Here is a 21,134-nt window from a genome sequence, read left to right as displayed (position 1 = left end):
AAAAAATTATTACTTAATTTTGACAAAAAGTCAAAATGTAGAAGAGTTAAACTATGCCATTTAAAAATGCTAGTAACTCATCACTTTTATTCAAGGAAAATTATATTATCTAAATGACATATTGGTGATCCATAAAAAGGTAAATTTTAAGGCTTACTAAATGCTTTAAATATTTCGATAATTAATTTGTTTTCCTAAGATGAACTTTTAATCAATCAAAAATAATTGTAAATCTCACTCCATAACCAAATGATTATAACCCTAACCAAAAGTCATTTTAACCTCATATAGTATCATCGAGATACCCCATATCCTTTATTTTTCAAGCAAAGATCATGTAATATCAAATATCCACCTAAAGTTAACTCCATACATAAACCCATAATTATACCATTTAAAGTTTTCGTTTAAATTTTCATTTATTATAATAATTTATTTTAATTAAAATAAAATGATTAATAATTATTAAAATTGGTTAACTAAACTGTTTTTAATTTAAATACCTCAAATAAAATTATCTTATTGAATATACATTACATTTTGTTTTTAATTTTAAAATAACTTATATATTATCTATATAATAATATAAATATCAGCGAAACTTCGTATCTCAGAAAGACGGAGTCCAATATTTAGTATAATGCGGACAATCTGCCTTTGAAATGTACTATCAATTATATATTGAAATCAAAAGTATAAATTTTTTGAGGAGAAAAAATATATTACATTTTTAGATTATAAAAATTATTTAATTGAAATTTAAAATGTTATTTTATAAGGTTGTTATTATTATATTATGTTACATTTCATATTATGATTTATATTGTTCTATGTAATTAAAGTTTATTAATATATTTGGTTTTTTAATTTGTAAATAATAATAAGAGTTTTTTTAATGGGTATGTATTCATGTTTTTTCAAAATGTGTAAAAAACACATTCTTAATTATGAATGTTATTCAATTATATATTATATTAATATTATAATAATAATTTAGAATTAAATTGTATTGAATATTTTATTACAATAATGGCATGAAATAGGGATAAGAAGCCAACAAATTGGACATGTTATTAATTTATTTAGTTTTATCGAATTTAGAATGAGGTTTTGAAAGACAACAGAGGTGATTGTAAGTATTATGGTGGATTATTTTGAAAATTTGCTCTCAGAGGATGAGATTTTCATACAACATTTGGAGCCTACTATTAATAATCTAGTCAGCTAAGTATGTGGGGGCTTTCAAAGGGATGTTGAGGTAAATCGCAAAGCCTAGTCAATGACCAGAAATCATACAATGAGGCTCTATTGAGCATGTGTGAGAGCAGTAAACAAAATATAATATTTGATAGGGTTTATGTGATGGCATAGGAAAGGGATGGATCCTTAATTTCCCATAAGTGCGAGGGCGATGAGTGGAGGGGTGATGGGATTTTGATAGAGAATGGGAAGGTATCCCTTTAAGTTGGCCTTAATGGTTCTACATTATATGACAAAGGTGCAAGTACTTCACTAGATTGGGGGATTAATAAGTTTTCAAAACTTGCTTTTCGATTATTCCTGCATGAGATCCTTATGGATTACCATGTCTTGATTGGTGACACTCTAAATTTCTCTTTGTTGGAAAGTGGTTATCATAAGAGGTTGAGTACAATGTGGGGGGGAGGGGGAGAAGGATGACCCTAAAATCTAAGGGAACATCTCTCTCGTGGTTGGGAAGGATATTGACTTGGAAGATATTATGGACCTCAATGCTCAATCCCTAGTTAAGAAATTTACAGGTTGGTGTATCTCTACAAAAACTTTAGGAGTTTGGATTAGTTTAAAGAAGATGCCTCTTATGGGATACACTCTTGCTTTGATACTTTAGCATGTGGATGCTTAGGCTTCATTTTTAAGGAGAGTAAGGATGTGCAAATTATTCTAAAAGGACTCTAGCTTTGAGACTCGACTTTTTCATATTTAAGCCTTGATATCCCCTTTTTGTTCCAATGGAGTTTATGCTAGAAAAAAATCGTTTTGGATCAAGTTGTCAAGTCCCCCACTTGAATGGTGGATTATTCCTAGCCTCAAGGCTACTGGTAATTGTTCATTTTTCTTAGGGTTATAATGTTCTTTGCTTTGATAATTGCATTTCTTCATTTACACATTAAATTCACCCCATAACATCATATCATTATTCAACAACATATGCAATTATGTAGAAAGAACAACATCATCATCAATGCGACAAAACATAAAGGAACAATAAAAGAAAATCAGTCACACATAGAGACACCAAGATTGGTGAAAGACTAGGGCAAAACCCACTATGGCGAAAACCCTTTCAAATTCTTCTTCTTATTATATTTTCATTGAACGATTCAACAAAATAGAGTATAATGATCCATATATTCTATTATAAACCCATCCAACAAAATCAACTAAATAATATCCGTGAAATGAACCCAACAATGCTAATACTCAAAACCCAGATTCAGGGTCTGTGATCAACTATCATTGTCTACGGTCAACTATCAAACACTGTAGTCAACTGACGAAAAACTTCGATCAACTGAAAAACCAAACCTTGGGTTTCAACTTCACGGATGAGCCAACCTATGTGTTGTTGCAACTAATATTTCTTCGTGTCATGCCTGCGGTTGTGACCCAAAACCCTAAGACAAAGATGTGAGCTTTAGACCCTGCAATTTCACCTTCATGCGAACCTATTCTCCGCAGACCTACCTTATACCTGTGCGAGCCAAAACCAAGAAAGAGAAATAAGAAGAATGATCCAAGATGTTATCCAAATGAGGTTGAGGTCACTTGTATTTATATCCTTCCAAGGGTATCCAATTTTCTTTAGGCTCGACCTGAGCAAATATGCACATGTGGACTTTAATTCAAAAGTACACTTTGTCTTCTCCAAATTGAGCACTTCAATAGTCAAAATTGGTCCTCTCGAAAAGAGGAATCCCATCCCATGGTTGGAATTTATCACCAAGCTACCAAATTAACACTCCCTCTCAGCTAGGAAGAAATTCCAACTACATCATGTAGTCATTGCAAGAATCCTGTCATCGAATCATATCCAATCTAAAGTATCTCATCATCAAATTCCATCATTGCTCATCTCGGCTCATCTCTTGCTTATTCATGCTTATGTCTTGATTGTCCTTGCTCATATGTTGAACATTCTTGAATATAAAAGAAGAAGAATTTGATATCGGAGGGGAACCTAAGCTACCACCATCTATCCATCGGGGAGTTACTGCTACCACCCAGAATCACTACCATTAGGGAGCCCAATGCTACCACCTGGGAAACATCAGGGAGCTATCATTAAGGAGCACATCTCAACCTGGAACCACATTTGGGAGCACATCTCAAACTAGAAACTCATGGGGGAGCAAAACATCTCCAACCCCATATCGAGCAATAGGTGATATAGGGGAGCACATATAAACCCATCTTATTTCCAAATGATATTCCAAACAGTGAACCTCAGAGTCATGTGGTAGAACACCTACATCATAATCAGCTTGGGTTGTACACCCCCAAGTACACTCTCAACCCATTGGCCAAACGGGGAGTGGTAATCCCAACAAGCCAGATCGTGGGTATGATGCTAACTAGGGTATACTCTATAAAGACCAAGATAGGGGAGAAACATATCCAACCCTATGGCTAATAGATAGGGGAGCAACATCTACAACCACATTTTCAAAGGTCCCTCAACCCCAAGAGACCTCCATCTCAATTCCTCACCCTGGGAGCTTAGACAGGGGGGAAGAGTTGGCTTAGTGTTCTCGATTAGTCCTACTCTTTGTAGATCATAAACATATCATTATGCTCATATCTAGTATCGACTTAATCATCATGTCTCAACAACAACAATCTCATACTCATACAAAACATCAAATCAAACATTATATTAGAACAAAAATTTATATCATAAAAAGGATACCTTATTCATCCTCCCTCTCACGAAGGCAACAACCACAAGCCTAAGTTTGTCTTGTAAAGTAGCACCAACTGAAGATATCTTAGTCCCAACTATATATGGGAATCTCTTCCAATCAAGTCCCACTCTTTGTCATCGCAATGTATCATTGTCACACCCAAAACTTGTTCAAATTAATTTTCTAAAGAGTTTCTTCAACCTGCCTTACAGCTAGCCATGCTAGCAACATCATACTCAACCTCGTTCATGCTTAAAGATACAAACTTCTCAATCACAATATCATGGCATATCTCATACTAATGTAGTGACCATATGTGCTCATCTCACCAATAACAATCCCAAATAACATCAATACATTCATGCAGTCACATATCATAGGAAGAATATCCTAGACCAGAAATTGATCGTCTCATGCAAATATCTCGAAGGGTGCTCCGAGGCAACTCAATGTGTATGAAGCGACTCAATTAGGGTTTATGCAAAACATATGTATATATGGACGGGTGATCATATAGAACATCAGTGCTTCAATCAACGGTCGGATGCCAAGTCAGTTTCAAAAATATCTATTGAAATTCAATTGGAGTGTTCAAGAGTTCACACTATTGCCTTCTTTAATAGCTTCACACTATATATTTTATTTTTCCCAACTTTAGACCGTATTTCATCATGTCATGATTCCTTTAGAGGCCATCTCCCTCTTACTTTGATCATCAAAGGCTCATTACTTGTTAATAATAAACCACTAGCGTATAAAACCAAAATCAAAGTCATACCTTGGACTTCTTTCAAAGTAGAGGTTTGGATTTGCACATCTTCTTGGCTTCACTAGATAACTGTCATTGCAGACATACCAAGCTCGGGGAACTTGCTCCATACAATGCTTTTTGCAAAGAGAATACTTGACCAAACCAATATGCTCAACCTCACACAAATCAATATTGTGCAATCAAATAAGCTAAATCAACTTATCAAACTTTAGATGCCACATGAAAACTAATGTCAAAGTCATACAAATTTATGCCAATATCACTGTAACAAACTCTTTTGGATCATGTGTCAGTTTCAACTCTTATCCAAATACCTAGATACAACAACATTTTATTTTCCAGACATTATGGAATCAAACTTTATCAATCCATCCTAGTAATCATAGCATGAATCATTTCTGCCACTAAATATGAATGGATACGTTAGGGACAAGTCATATAAGTTTCATGCATATACCAAGAATGAGTCATATAAGTTCCATCCATTCATTGTGAGATTACTACATACTTCAACAATTTGTACTGCGACCAATGTGCTCAACCAAATGAAGTTAATATAGAGAATCAATGCCAACATTAATCATTGAAGGTCATTATGCCCACATAGTACTGTCATCAATGCAAACCATCAATTATCAAGTCAAATCATTAGTCATCAAGTCAAAACCCTAAATTGTTGTCACAATGAGTTCATTCAATCCATAACAAAAAACATATCTATGAATCATCAAGCATAATGTCAAAACTCCAAGCATTTCTCATCTATATCAATCAACCAAATCTTATCAAACCCTTGCAAATGTTATCAAATACTGTCATACATTAACTTCATGGTTAAATCAAAATGACATATTGATATGCATAATTCGGTCATCTACAAACACAAGTTTAGTCAACACATTCACACTCTCGATAGTAAGTCAAATATTCAAACTTCCCTGCTTATAGGTCATTCTATTATTTGCTCCATGTTTGTAGGATTGTCATACTCCAAGTGCACTTCTGATTTTACATAAAGCTTCAGTTTTGTGACCTACAAGCATAACTGCACCCATAGGCTTTCTTCTATGTGGTTGGAGGTCTATAACCACACTCTTAAGCCTTCTTCCATGCAGTTGGGGCTTAGACTAAGAGAAACCCATTATTTTCAGACCAGAGCTTGTTGCAGACCAACAACATCAAATATTTGTCTATTTATGTCAGAAAACTTCAACAATAAATAATCTTCTACACATTTAGTGCAAATGAATATAGGTGCACGGATCTTATGAAGAGACTCCCTCTTAATGAGAAACCACTTTAGTCATCATCATTTGAGTCATCAACATGTCTATAATATTGTCAAGCATCAACAACATTGTTAGATCATGAAATCGAACTACACCAGGTTCTAAAACTATATCCATCATGGTCATAACATGCTAGCATCAATAATTTCATCATCACATGACATCAAAATTTTCACCAAGAGTTAGAGTCATATGATTAGGGCAACTGACAGGTTTATCATCATACTTCAAAGATCATAATTACTACATCACTTCTTTATTATATTATTCAATCATCAAGACAGGGCATCTTGATTTATCACATTGTCCAATTCACTAAGCTTATAAAAAACTAAACAAAGTCAACAAGAAGATCATGAATGTCAATCTTATTGTTATACTTCTATCATCATGGTTACAATGCTTATCATAATCGAATCGAGCTACCATATATCAAAAACAATGAGCTAGCCTTCTTATGAAATCCATCATGTGTAAGATGTGAGATGATTTGCCAAATATTAAGTATATCAACATATCAAAAATCAATGTTTCTAAGTGACTTTACCATGACTTAATAGAATGTAAGATACCAAGTGCACCATCTCATCATAAGTACCATGAATCAAATACACTTTCATATGCATGCATGAGCCATTTGTGAAGAAGACATTCTCATCATACCTGAGGGCTTACCTTGCCATCTGATATTGCAGTTGAAACATAACATTGAAATAATACATCATATATACCTTGTAGTATTCAAATACTTGTGCACCCTCTTATTTTACATAGGCACTTGTAACATATTGTCAATTTCCTCATCATGGGAAACTATAACTCTTCTCTTCCTGCACTAGCCATATTTTTCTACATCTTAGATGATTGTCAAGAAGGATCCACTTATCACATCTCATCAATAGGTTAGAAGTATCCATCAAATATACATGTAGGAAGTATAAGTAATAATCAAAACAATAAACCCAAACGGGAATAAAATCACAAGGTGGTTACATAAATCTAAAAGGTACTTATCTTTTAACGAGAGGAGATCAACTCCTTCTTAAACAAACCTTCAAGATTCATTACCATCTCTTATCCATATGTCAATGTTGCCTTCAATATTTCAACCAACTTCATCAACTACCAGGCCTAATAGAGACTATGCCATCCAGGGCTTCATCAAATCTATCACAAGTGCTTTGAACATATTCACATTGATCATGCTAGGGTTTCTAGATTGCATATCTCAAAGCTTTGCCATAAATCAGGGTTTATCCCAAACTCTAACCTCATAATATCCATCAAACCCTAATAACCAAGTTGCCTAAGGTTTCCTTTAGATCCTAGTATTATTTTAGGTCTCCTCCATCTTCTCATGCTTCCATCAAAGGTGTCTTCATAGGCGTGATCTCAATGACTTTTCTTCATCCCAGCTCTGAAACCATGTTAATTTTTCCTTAGGGATATAATGCTTTTTTATTTGATAATTGCATTTCTTCGTTTACACATTAAATTCACCCCATATCATCATATAATTATTCAATTTTACATCATTATTCAATAGAATATGCAATTATGTAGAAATAAAAACATCATCGTCAATGCATTGGAACATAAAGGAATAATAGAAGAAAATCATTGACACATAGAGACACCAGAATTCGTTAGAGACTAGGGCAAAACCCACTATGGGGAAAACCCTTTCAAATTCTTCTTCTTATTAGTTTCTCATTGAATGATTCAACAAAATAGAGTATAATGATCTATATCTTCTATCATAAACCTGTCCAGCAAAATCAACTAAACAATATCCATGAAATGAACCTAGAAATGCTAATACTCAAAAACCCTGATTCAAAGGCGTGTGATAAATTGTCACTACTTACAATCAGTTGCCGAACACTACAGTCAACTGAAAAACCAAACCCTAGGTCCCAACCATAGGGAAGGCATGTTGTGCATGTGGATGAGAGGCTTCGACCTCATGGATGAGTTGTCCTACATGCGGTTGCAACTGAGATTTCTCTATGGCATGCCTGCGGTTGTGACCCAAAACCCTAAAACAAAGATGCGAGCTTCTGTCCCTGCAATTTCACCTTCATGCGAACCTATTCTTCGCAGACCTGCCTCAAATCTGTGTGAGCCAAAAAGAAGAAAGATAAATAGTATAATAATCCAAGATGTTGTCCAAATAAGGTTGAGGTCACTTCTATTTATAGCCTTCCGAGGGTGTTCAATTTGCTTTATGGACAACTTGATCAAATATGCACATGTGGGCTAGTACACTTTCCCTTGTCCAAATTGAGTGCTTCAATAGTCAAAATTGGTCCTCTCGAAAAGAGGAATCTTGTTCCATTGTTGGAATTTGTCACTGAGATGCCAAATTAACATTAATAGGATAGGAAAAATCCTAGCAATGGATGATAACTTATTAAATCTTCCTTTATGATCCATTTCTAGGGTTTTGTTGGGATGGATACGTGTGATGGTATTTTTGAGTCAATTGGTTTAGTAGAGGATGGCCACAAGTTTGTATAGATTCTTGATTATGTTAATGTTCCTTTTAGATGTGTTAGGCGCCATATGTTTGATCACGTAATGGTGGAGTGTAGTGTCCTAGTAATAAAAAAAAATTAGGTTCCACGAGTGTCAAAAGGACCTAAAAATCAGATCAAAGAGATTTTAGGGAAGGACAAAGTCACTAAAACCATTTTTGTTGCTCAACTAGCCTTCGACAAGTTAGTGGAAGGGGATAAATGTCAGTTGGATTTTTGGGAAAGGGGTGTATTTGTAGACCCTTTTATTGAACTTATAGAGGGAAGATGAGATCATTCTATAATTTTTCAGTCGATACTAAAGAGGTGTGTCTTGAAACTGCCCAACCTATCAAGACATGAATAGAAGGCATGAATATTCACCCCTAAATAGAATGATATATTAATTTACCTTTATTCTCCTCCTCTAGATATTTTATGTCCTTCTAGAGGGGTTTGTGGAAATTTGAAGAATCATAGTGTTAGTTTATACAGTTGTAACACATCTGCTTACCATCCTAACCCAAAGGAGGTGGTTACTAGGTTGACCTGACTCCCCATGTGCGGTTATGAGAATGGGGTTTTAAATTTTTTCTTCTTTTTCATCTTCTTGAAGCCATCCTAACCCAAAGGAGTTGGTTACTATGTTGACCTCACTCCCAATGTGCAGTTATGAGAATGGGTTTTAAATTTTTTTTTCTTTTTCATCTTTTCAAAGCCAGAGATGGGTGACACCATCATAATCAACTTGTCAAGACAATTCCAGTGATATACAATTTTACCCTATTCGAATTCTGGGACTAAAAGTTGTGATTATTTAAAGTATCCTTATTACACTCTGCAATGACATTCACCATGCCATGTGGCACCCACGTGGACCCCACATGGTGCCCTTGTGGCATATCATCTTATGCCACATCACGATACAGTAGGCTATGTGGCATATAACACTTCTCCCTTGGTCCATTAGACATGGTGATACATGTTACCGATGTGATCATCATAAGCTCATTATAGGGATTTACCCCTCTTTTGCTTGCATTTATGTTTAAGCTTACATGTATGCGTACCTATTTATATATACCATAATCCCTTTTCGGAATCCCCTTTCTCCTTTAGGTAATTATAGACACTATATGTCATATAAGCTCACAATAACATAACCTTATATATATATATATATATATATATATATATATAGATAATGGATCTTGGCATAACCCCACGGCTTATCACCATACAACGTGACATATGTGAAAATACATATATAAAGTTTTTGACTTAGTCCCACAACCTCCCTCCTATCCAACAGTGTAAATTGAGTGAAGGGTTCTGACGACGTAGATTTAATTGCAGACCTGTGTGGTTGTTCCTCACCATGATATATTCTTGTGCTCGTATATAGTGTCACACTATTATATCTATTTATATAGATATTTATTCATATATATATATATATATATATATATATATATATAGAAGGGCTCTTGGCATAACCCCACAGCTTATCACCATACAACATGACATATGTGAAAACAAATATATAAAGTTTTTGACTTAGTCCCACAACCTCTCTCCTATCCAACAATCTAAATTGAGTGAAGGGTTCCGATGACGTAGATTCAATTGCAGACCCATGTGGTTGTTCCTCACCATGATATATTCTTGGGCTCGTATATAGTGTCACACTATTATATCTCTTTATATATATATATATATATATATATATATATATAAGAAGCTTATGAACCTTGAGGAACTCCCTTTTTAATAGATATATACTCTTAGAGTTTGTGGTACCCCTTATAATGTGTAACAACACACTCTTGGACCATTTTATAACGTATAAGATTAGATATATACATAACTAGAGGTCCAACTTGCTACGCATAGTTGGTACCCCGTAGGACCCTCCATGATCTGACGGTGACGACAGACTAGGAGGTTCAATAGTTTTGATTGGATTGCGAACCCCCGCCGTCTGATTGTGATCATCCTCAGTCATTGGATGCATAAGCACCATTGATGTTCAACTTCCATTCATGTATGCCATATGGTTCAACCAGGGAAAATTTTAAGAGGCTCCCTAAATTTATATGTATAATAAATGGGTGAATCTCCATGATACATAGGAAAAATGGAAGGCGGTTTTATTAATAATATAATATGTATATATAAATTTTTTGGCGAATCTCTCACGAGATTATATTATCTTGTAAAATCATGGCAATTCTCTCACCAACTTATATTATCTTGTGAAATCATGGCGAATTGCTAAGAAATCCAAGGGTTGTTGTAGTCGCTCTTTAGAAAATATCTACAATAAGCCTCTATAAAAGGAACAAGTCACAACCATATTCAAAGCCTAACAATTTGGTGTGGTTGAGAGTATAAATTCTCTCAAGCCACCTAGATATGAGAAACATTGCAAATGAAAAAGAAAATAATAATAATAATAATAATAATATCCAAGTGGAAACCTCATTAATGCACTTGGGATAGAACTTTGGTTGAAAACCACCATGGAGGCAACCTTAAGTCTACAATAAAGGAATTCCTCTTCATGAAAACCCTATTAGGATAAATGGGGTAAGGCACTAGTGAAAACTGAAAATGGCAACAATAGCTTGACAGGAAAAATGAAAAATCAAAGGAAAAAAAAACTTCTGGCTCATAAGTGTTTTCAAGTACACACGCACTAATTATGACTAGCAATAGGTTAATGAATATCTCAAACTAGATTGAGAAACAAAGCATTCCAAGATACCTACACTAATAAAACAATTGGAAGGATTAATGTACCTATACAAAAATCACCACAACCAATAAACATTGTACATCCTATTGCAAGTTCTATTTGCAAGAATCATCATCTTCATACTCCATGCCTTATCCTCCATTTAACACTTTCTCTATATACTCCATTTCATCATCCTCTTTATTATTGATGTACCATACTAATTGTAGCAAGCACCATTTCCAAGTCCCGTTAACATTTTTCATATTCACCATATTTCTTGCAAAACGATTGTATGTTTCCATTACAAAACAAAGTGCTCTTACTATTGTCATGGAAGATCATACAATGCAATTGCTGCCATTGTTGAAGGTTATACATCACACAAATCATCATGGATGAAAACCTTTTTCAACTATATTCAACATACACAACCCCATGTGGTTTGCTAAGAACAACATTGATACCACCAACTCCCAACACACCATCACCACTCATCTCCGTGATTGGATTAGCACATGGTAACGCCCACCTTGGCTTGTGTATCATCCCTGTAAGCACTTCAAATTCATCTTTTGGCTCCACTTTCATGCCATGGTCAAATCCAAGTTTTTCATTCAACATCGGTATCTTTCTTTTATATTGTGCCAGAGCACATATCAACCTAATAAGATTGCATGAAAATAACAAGAGTTCATTGACTTGCATACATTGTATAAGTAATCCAGTCATATCAAACGAAATTAATTAAAAAAAACCCATGTTGTGTACGAATACTCTATAATACCAAGAAATGCATTATACCATTTGCAAACATATAACAATGTGTTATAAAAATCCCCACTGATTCTTTATAAATTGTCTTTGTTCAATGTCAAAACACTCTCTTTATATATACACACCTTAGAAGCAAGCATATGCCTAGCCATATTGTCAACTTCCACCTCCTTGCACCAATACGGTCTCCACTACTCAACATGTTAATTTTTAACACTTCCGATGCTCAACATGAATTTAAAATACCCACGGCCTTTGTAAAATGTTGGGATTTCGATTGTGGGCTATCATTTACAATAAAAAGTGATATTTTATTGTTCATGTCGCTAATAAATCCTACACGCACTCTTTTTCCATTCTTATTTTTTTTATGAAGCCCTAGGGATAAAACTACAACGCGCTCTTACATGTAGATTGGTATTTGGCATTTGACTTTACCCTAAGTTTTGATATCTGAAAACCATTTGTTAGTCTGTTTAATTTAATGTGCATGAGTGTAGTTGAGAGTGGGGGACGAGATGGCGCGGAGCTATCGACGAGGGTTAGGCTAGCGTAGCCGCAGGCGCGATCTAAACCGCAGGAGCCGCAGGTCATCGGACACATTGCCGCCAGGTTCGGGGCTACGGTTTAGGGCTAGACATTAGCTGCAGGAGATACAGGTTCACGGAAGTCTCGCCGACCGGACAGCGCAAGAGCCGGATTGGAGGAAGCGGCGATCTGGAAGCCCGGGTATCCGACAGCTGACAGGGATTGCGGTTAACTAACAGTTGACCGGCATGGAGAATACCGAGGAAATGGAGCTGGTTGATTATTCGGCGGACCCACTTGAAGACTTCGCCATTTTTGGTAACCCTAAACAGCCTCCTGCACCAGCTGCTGCAAGCACCGCCGTTCAGCACTCTACTCCTGTGGTTTCACTGCAAAACTCGCCCATTCAGCCCGCATTGGAGGCACCTCCCCTCTCTCCAGGTACCGCCCTCCTCTTATCATCCTTCCTGCCCGATGATTTCGCTATCAATTTCACCTCACCGCCCCGTAGCAATGAACCCTCCGTTCCATTGATAGCTAGGGCTGAGGAAATCCCTCCTATTGCTTCAGTAGATATCCTTCCTGTCGCCGATCTTGCGGGGGTTAGGGCCGATGAATACCATCCCTCAGCTCATGCATCGATTCCCTCCGGTGCCGATCTGTTAAATCATCCCCGGGAAAGCAGGCCATCGGGGCAAATCCCCTTGAGTACTGCAGATATCAGGCCCTCGGGCAGCTTTAGCACTCCAGCCATTCACCCCCATCCTGTTAAACCCTCCGTGGGGGTCGGGTCATCAAATCCGCTCGTGGATCACCCCACAGCTCCTCGCTCAAAGAAGACTAAGTGTATCAGAGAAATCGCAAAGGACATATCAGTATCATTTGGTGATCCATCCAATTTTGAAGAGACCATGGCACTGGCTCAAACGACTCTGGTAGGCCATGTGAGAGGGCGAATCTTCACGGCGGAAAGACTGAAATCTTGGGTAAAAGAAATTTGGGGAGAACTGTTCACGGAGTTGCCAGAGGTACAAAGGCATCCTAGAGGCTGGTTCTCACTTCATTTCGCAAAAGAGGAGCACACGAACACCGTTCTAGCACAGTACTGGCACATAGAATTGGCACCAGTACTTTTGAAAAGATGGAGTCCTCTATTTGACCCGGAACGTGAGCAGATCGGTGCAGGACCCATATGGGTTCGATTGCCAGGGCTTCCTCTACAATACTGGACGGAGGAGGCATTCATCAAGATTGGGAATGCACTGGGAACATATCTAGACCACGACCGATCATACAAGGAGTCAAATGACCAGCTTATGGCCAGAATTCTGGTACATCTGGATACCAGGGAAGGACTCGTGGGTAAAATGACCCTGAGATGGGGGAAATTCAGCAGAACTCAGATATTGGATTATGAAGGAGTTCCCTTCAGATGCAACTGCTGTCACCAAGTTGGTCATGTTTACAAGGATTGCCCATTAATCATCAGTCAGAATGGATCACCTCAACAAGCACAACCGGACTCGGTCAGGGCTCCCCCAACTTCGCCGCACCCACCAAGGAATAATGCTCCTCCACCAAATCCTCGTTCGCCAAAGAACAACGCGGAGCCCCGAGGAACTCCTGCAAAAGTGATTGAGCATCCAAAAGGTCCGATAGCACCTCCATTAACCCGGGCGCGGGCGGCAGCAAGGGATCCGGGTAATATTCCTATCTCTCATTCTATATCATCTGATATCTCTCTTGTGTCAAATGATTCATCTGCTTGCACTATGGTACATTGTGATATCCCTCCTCCACCCCCGACGACCTCACCTGCTCCGCCTACCCTGCCCTTCTCTTCTCCACCCCTCTCGCCCATATCACCTCGGTCGAATTCATCTCACCCCTACTCCCTTCGTCCGCGGGCTCCCCGCCCGGTGGCATCTGAACCCATTGCTGGCCTGGGTATTGTCCCCCTTGATGTTGGGTACCATTCCTCCCGGGGTCGTAAATCAAACCTCAATAAAGCCATTAGACATGCGGGCGCAGAAGTTGCTGCTGGGCGTCAAGCCACCATTTTAGGGGTCCTTAGAGCTACAAATCCCCCCAAGGTTGGACCACCATGAAGTACATCTCCTTCAATTGTAGGGGGATGGCAAGCCCCCCGAAAAAGCTAGCCCTTAAACGACTTTTTGAGGTCGAGTCACCGGATATCATTATGTTACAAGAAACCCTTGGATCGGCAGAACATTGTTCTCGCACACTAGCCTCTGTAGGGGCTCGATGGAATTTCATAGCCATGGATGCCATGGGAAGATCGGGAGGTCTGGCGCTCGGTATTAACCCCAGCTCGATTAAACTGGTATCATCCTGGGGCGGACAGGGATTCCTAGGAGCAGACATCATTTCCATCGAACTCGGGCTTCCCCTCCGAATAATCAATATATATGGTCCTTGTCATCAGAGGGAAGAATTCTGGAGAAAACTGCTCAGCTGCAACCTTTTATCACTCGAGCACACCATCATCGGGGGAGACCTGAATTTCTCCCTGGGCTTCAATGAGTCTTGGGGTGAGGCGGCCCAGATTGATCCCATCACAAATTACATGAGACAATTATTGGAGCAGCACGATCTCATTGATATCCCTGTTCAGAAGCTGCAGCCTACTTGGAGAAATAGAAGAACAGGGGAGGCAGCCTTGGCCAGAAGATTGGATAGATTCCTCATGAAAGAACCTCTGATTAACCGGCTGCATTCATACAAACAGTGGGTAAGTAGTGGAGGCATCTCAGATCACTCTCCTATAGTTCTGGAAATTCGAGGACCGGAACAGAAACCAAAGGCGCCTTATAAATTCAACCATCTGTGGCTACAAGACCCTAGATTCATCAACCTGATCACATCATTCTGGAGGGCTCATCCCATTGATAGAGAATCATCATTGGCAAGGGGATTCGTAAAAAACCTAACAGAGCTAAAACATTTAGTGATCAACTGGGCTAAAGAGAAAAAGAAGACTGAAGATGAGCAGCTTATCAAGGTGGAGGACGAATTGAAGGGCCTTCTGGACGAGAGAAATCTAGGGTTCCTAACACAGAATGACAAGGCCCGACTGGTGGATCTGGAAAATCAGAAGAATGTAATCCTAAAGGGAAGGGAGGAATCTATCAGACTCCGCAGTAGAGCTATATGGCTGAAAGCTGGAGACGAGAACTCCAGATTCTTCCATAACTTCGCCAAAGGAAGGAAAGTGGCAAATACCATTTGGAATCTCCCCCTCCCCGAGGGAGGCCAAGCTGATACATTCAACAAGCTATCCAACTTGGGCACCACACACTTCAGAAACCTATACAAGAGCCCTGTGGGCGCAAATCTGGCGGAAATCATCAATGTGGCCTCCAAATTCCCAAGATTTGTAGAAGACGAAGATTTAGAGGATCTGGAAGCTCCAGTCACCATGGCAGAATTGGAAAGCACCATAAAATGGTTCAAGAAGGAGAAGAGTCCGGGACCGGATGGTTGGACTATAGAGTTCTACTCTGCATTTTTTGAACTTCTGGGAGGTGATATCCTCAAAGTTGTTGAGGAGAGCAGGACCTCGGGAAGTATCTATCATGCCATTAACTCTACATTTATTGCCCTCATCCCTAAATCCGACAATCCATCATCCTTCGATGATTTCCGCCCCATATCCCTCTGTAATGTGCTCTACAAGATTATATCTAAGGTCATTGCTAACAGGATCAAGCCCATCCTCTCCAGGCATATCTCTCCTCAACAATTTGCCTTTCTAGAGAATCGTCAGATACATGAAGCCATAGGATCTGCACAGGAAGCAATCCACTCCATCTGGACCAAACACCTCAAATGTATTCTGCTGAAAATTGATCTCTCCAAGGCATTTGATCGTGCTAGCTGGTTGTACATCAAAATGATCCTCATTCATATTGGCTTCCCTCATTCATTAATAAATTGGATAATGGCATGCATCACCTCCCCCACCTTCAGTATTCTGATCAATGGATCTGCCTCCCACTTCTTTCACTCTGAAAGAGGTCTCCGTCAGGGCTGCCCACTCTCGCCATTGCTCTTTCTCTTGGTAATTGAAGCACTTAGTAGGCTCCTGATTACTGCTAACAGGGAGGGTACTATTCGGGGCCTTAAAATATCAGACATCTGCTACCTTACTCATCTCCTTTTTGTGGATGATGTCCTGATATTATTGGATGGAAGTTTACAGGACACGACAGCATTCTCTCGCCTGCTCGATCTGTTCTCAAAAGCAACAGGGATGGAAGTAAACAGATCAAAATCCACCATCACTATGGTTGACACCACTGTAAATGAATCTCATGCTGCTAGAACGGCTTTTCCATATACCCCTCAGCCTTTGGATAGAGGGCTCAAATACCTGGGGTACTGGCTCAAACCGACAAGTCAGAAGATTGCTGATTGGGTATGGCTCGTGGCGAAGATAGAAAAAAGATTAACATGCTGGAGTCACAGATATCTCTCAAGGGCCGGGAGACTAATCTTGATAAAAGCTATTCTGGAAGCAACCCCTGTATTCTGGATGGCTATGGCATGGATACCCCGGAACATATTGGCAAAACTGCAACAATTATGCAATTGATACCTATGGGCAGGGAATCAAGACAAACGAATCTTCGCATGGATCGGATGGAATAAGATAGCCCTGCCGAAGAAGTGGGGAGGTTGGGGGCTGAAGGATCTCCCGACATTTGCAAAAGCTTTGGCCGGAAAAATGGGATGGGCTCTCCTAACTTCCCACAGCCTATGGACAAATATCACTTTCCATAAATATATCTGGCCTCACAGCATCATAGATTGGGTTAGATTGCCTTCCTGGAGCAAAATAGGTATATCATCGATTTGGAAAGCCCTTCTGCACTCCTTACCACTCATCAGGGATAACCTAATATGGCGCATCAGAGATGGTAACAGTGCAAGAATTGGACTGGATCCTTGGACCGGAAGTGGTGGCAGACATACACTCCCTCAAGAGCTAATTGCATTTCTAGCAGCACAAAACATAAAGGTCATCTCGCAGATAGCAGACCCAGCTCAATCTGACATATTTCATCAAGCATGGAAATCGGCAAATCAATTAAATATCCCGAGAAGATGGCATACCATATGGGATGAGTACAGAGATGCATTAACGGAAGCACATATCCGCATCTCGGAGGGGCCGGATGAACTTGTATGGCATCGAGCAGAGCACGGGGTATACACACCAAAGGAAGGCTATATATACCTCATCGAACATCGAAAGCCTGGAGAAATCGTAAGTTGGTGGCAGAACATATGGAAATTCGCTGCCTCCCCCCGATCGAAATTATTCAGTTGGTGCATTCTCAGGAACAAAGTTCCCACAGGTGATCAGCTTGCGAAAAGAGCCATACACGGACCCACTTGGTGCGTGCTTTGCAAGGAAGCATCGGAATCGACAGAACATATATTCATGAGATGCCGAGCAACATTAGATCTGTGGCGAAATCTCAGGGCGCATATAAATTACACAGGAGAATGGGAGGGACAGGATATCACTAGTGCATGGAATGATTGGGAAAAGAAAAACAAAGGGACCAAAGTGATAAACCTCCCTATCATTATTAACTGGGCTATTTGGAAATCAAGAAACCGAGCCATTTTTAATGAGAAGCCCATCCACTGGCCCTTACTCGAAGCTAGCATTGTTGCTGCCCTGAAGGAGTTGCCCGATCCTACCCCTCCGCCTTCTCGACATCCTGCTCCGCCTCCACCCATCGACCCAAGCATGCCTTGGGCTTTCTTTGACGGTGCTGCAAACCAACAAAGCTGCGGAGGAGGTTTCATACTCCATGTAACAGAAAACCATCATTACAACATCAAGGCTGGCCTGGGAATCGGAACAAACAACTATGCTGAACTGATTACACTTCGACACCTTCTACACTTTGCATTAAGACACCATTGCATTAACATCAATATTTATGGAGATTCTCAGATCATTGTTAATTGGATTAATGGCACAACTATATGTCACATGCACTCTCTCAGCACTATTCTACAAGAAGCACTTGATCTCAAAGCAGCTTTTAACCATATTTCTATCTCTCATATATACAGGGAACACAATAAGGGTGCCGACAAACTTTCCAAGGAGGCAGCGCTGATGGACAGAGGACTATGGGAGATTACAGAGATTATTGATCAACAGGAGCAAAAATTCTATCATCGGCCATACATAGATCCAGGATACCCAACCCTGGATCCACAAATAGCTCACTAAATATATTTATGTTTTGACAGCTCTCTACAGACAATACTGTTATTTTGGTATTTTGTTAAGATGAACAGCATAATAGAATGAACTGATAGCATGCCCTGCGTGGTACTGCACAGACAGCTTTTGAAGAAACTCTGTATTTAACAGACTCTTATGTAAAACTGCTTATTATTGAAATATATATTGATTTTTCCAGAGGAAAAAATTTAATGTGCATGAGCCATCCATTCCCCTGGATACCATGTTCTGATTTTAACACATGCCCTTGCAATTACATAAATATGCCTTTAGATCATATTTATTTCATTGTTTGTTATCTTATGATTGAAACCACACATTGTAAAAAAAATATTATGGCTACGATATACCATGAGTTTGCATAGCAGAGGATCACACAATAATAGAAGGGGACAAGGAAGATGTGAGAATGCTTTGTGGAGACAAAACCGAAATAAAAGGATCCTATTTTTCATCCATTTTGATGTTGATTCCAAAGAATTTAACCAATTGAATCAAATCGGGCACCTTTATCTGGGAAGCCTACCACCCCAACCAACCCCACAATCATCTCAAAACATGCCACTACCACATCCTAGCATTGTTGAGATACCACAACAACAACCTTTAGAGCCACAACAACCATATTTATTTGATGGATAGAACCTTGCACAACCTTCTGGACACACATGATGGTCATCTGTTTCTCATCATACATTGCCCCCTTGCATAGTTGTAGCAAAGATTCATATTCCTCCAACCCCTGCACTTTCTTCATTAGAGGCTACCTCATCACATTCCCACACCTCTACTTCCGAGATGGGTAACAAGAGAGATTTTTGTCGAGGATATGTTTCTAGAGATACATGCTCAGGAGAAAATGAAAGACAATAAGGGAAAAAACTTGATGATAAATATATTAGAGATATTGAACATGATTCGCTTATGTGAGGCACATATTTACTTTACTAACTTCATACAATTTTATATTTTCAATATATGTTTCACAATGCATTTATAGCATGCAATTTTTTATTCTATAGGATGTTTTCAGCCTTGTTTACTTTTTGACAACATTATAATTTTGGGCATGTATATGTTTGATAACATACTATTTTTATGGGGTTACAAGCGAAGATTATATGGCTAATATAGTGTGTTCATATGTTGATTTTTACTATGGTTGTACATATGCATTTTTATATGGGAAGGCACAAGTTTGTTTGTTTGTTTTTGTTTTTTTGTTTGTTTGTTTGTTTGTTTGTTTGTTTTTTTTTTTTTAATGTTAAAGTCATATGTGGTGAATGATTTTCATGATATATATATATATATATATTTTTTTTTTTTACGATATGCATATTGGGGGTACAAGGAATATTTTTCAGATCATACTATATAAATGATGGGGAATTTTATTTAATTCAGATTATTATTTGATGTGGTTATGATTGCACATTTTCATGTCGGGAGTCAAAAGGGTGGTTTAAGTTCATGAAAAGTATGAGGGGCCTTACCTACTAAAAAAATGCATTCTAAGATGTTAATTTATTAAACAATAAAATCCTCTATAATTATTCTTCCCGAATGCTAGTAAAATATATTTAAAAAAATAAACTGAAGAGAAACTAATTTTGAAATCATTTAGTCTCTCTAACTATTTCTAGAGGGTACAAAAATGGAAAAAAACTATGAAGCAAATAATCCATACTCTATGAGGAAATGTATCCATAAGTTCTGAAAATTGTCATTATTTTCCTCTGGTTTACTATTTCTATGAGCACAAGAGGCTAAACTGTTTGGTGATATCAATTTTCTTCTGAGGAGTGATAAGGTGGAAAGTAGATTCATCCCTTACTTCTGTGATATTTTTAGGTTGTCTTTCTTGCATGCATCTATTTGTGCTTATAGAAGGTATTTCATTTAATGTTAGTGGTAATAACTGATTTTATTTTTGCGAAGAATATTTTGTTGATTTAATCATATCATGATGACCCCAAAATGATTCTTTATGTTGTTATGGCTTATTTTTTCCCTTTCAGTGTTTCTGTACAAGTCTTTTATGTCATAAACATTTCTGAAGTAAGTTTTGACTAATAGTTCTTACAGGAACTAGCTGAACAACAGGTTGTACTTTCATTTATTAATAAAATTCAGTAGTTTGCGACTATATTTTCACTTCAATTACATGAATACTTTATGTTGAAATTTATCTATATATTTATGAGTTTTATATAGCAGTTACTTCATGCTTTGCATAGCCTTGTATGGATATGGTTGGACCTAATAAGGGCTCTTAACAC

The 21,134-nt window shown here is 38.2% G+C and overlaps 1 protein-coding gene across 1 annotated transcript; it reads left to right on the top strand.

Moving 5' to 3' along the window:
- Positions 1-17,310: 17,310 nt before the first annotated feature.
- On the top strand, positions 17,311-18,840 carry LOC149151520 (uncharacterized). The gene has a single exon (XM_089443180.1). The coding sequence runs from the start codon at positions 17,311-17,313 to the stop codon at positions 18,838-18,840; it is 1,530 nt and encodes a 509-aa protein (XP_089299306.1).
- Positions 18,841-21,134: the final 2,294 nt, after the last annotated feature.

The sequence above is a fragment of the Pinus tabuliformis genome, chromosome 9 (assembly GCF_031772625.1).
Source record: "Pinus tabuliformis cultivar Carrire ecotype Pingquan chromosome 9, CPIR1, whole genome shotgun sequence".
Classification (NCBI taxonomy): domain Eukaryota; kingdom Viridiplantae; phylum Streptophyta; class Pinopsida; order Pinales; family Pinaceae; genus Pinus; species Pinus tabuliformis.
The sequence above is the reverse complement of the archived record's forward strand: the minus strand, read 5'-3'. Positions and strand labels throughout refer to the sequence as shown.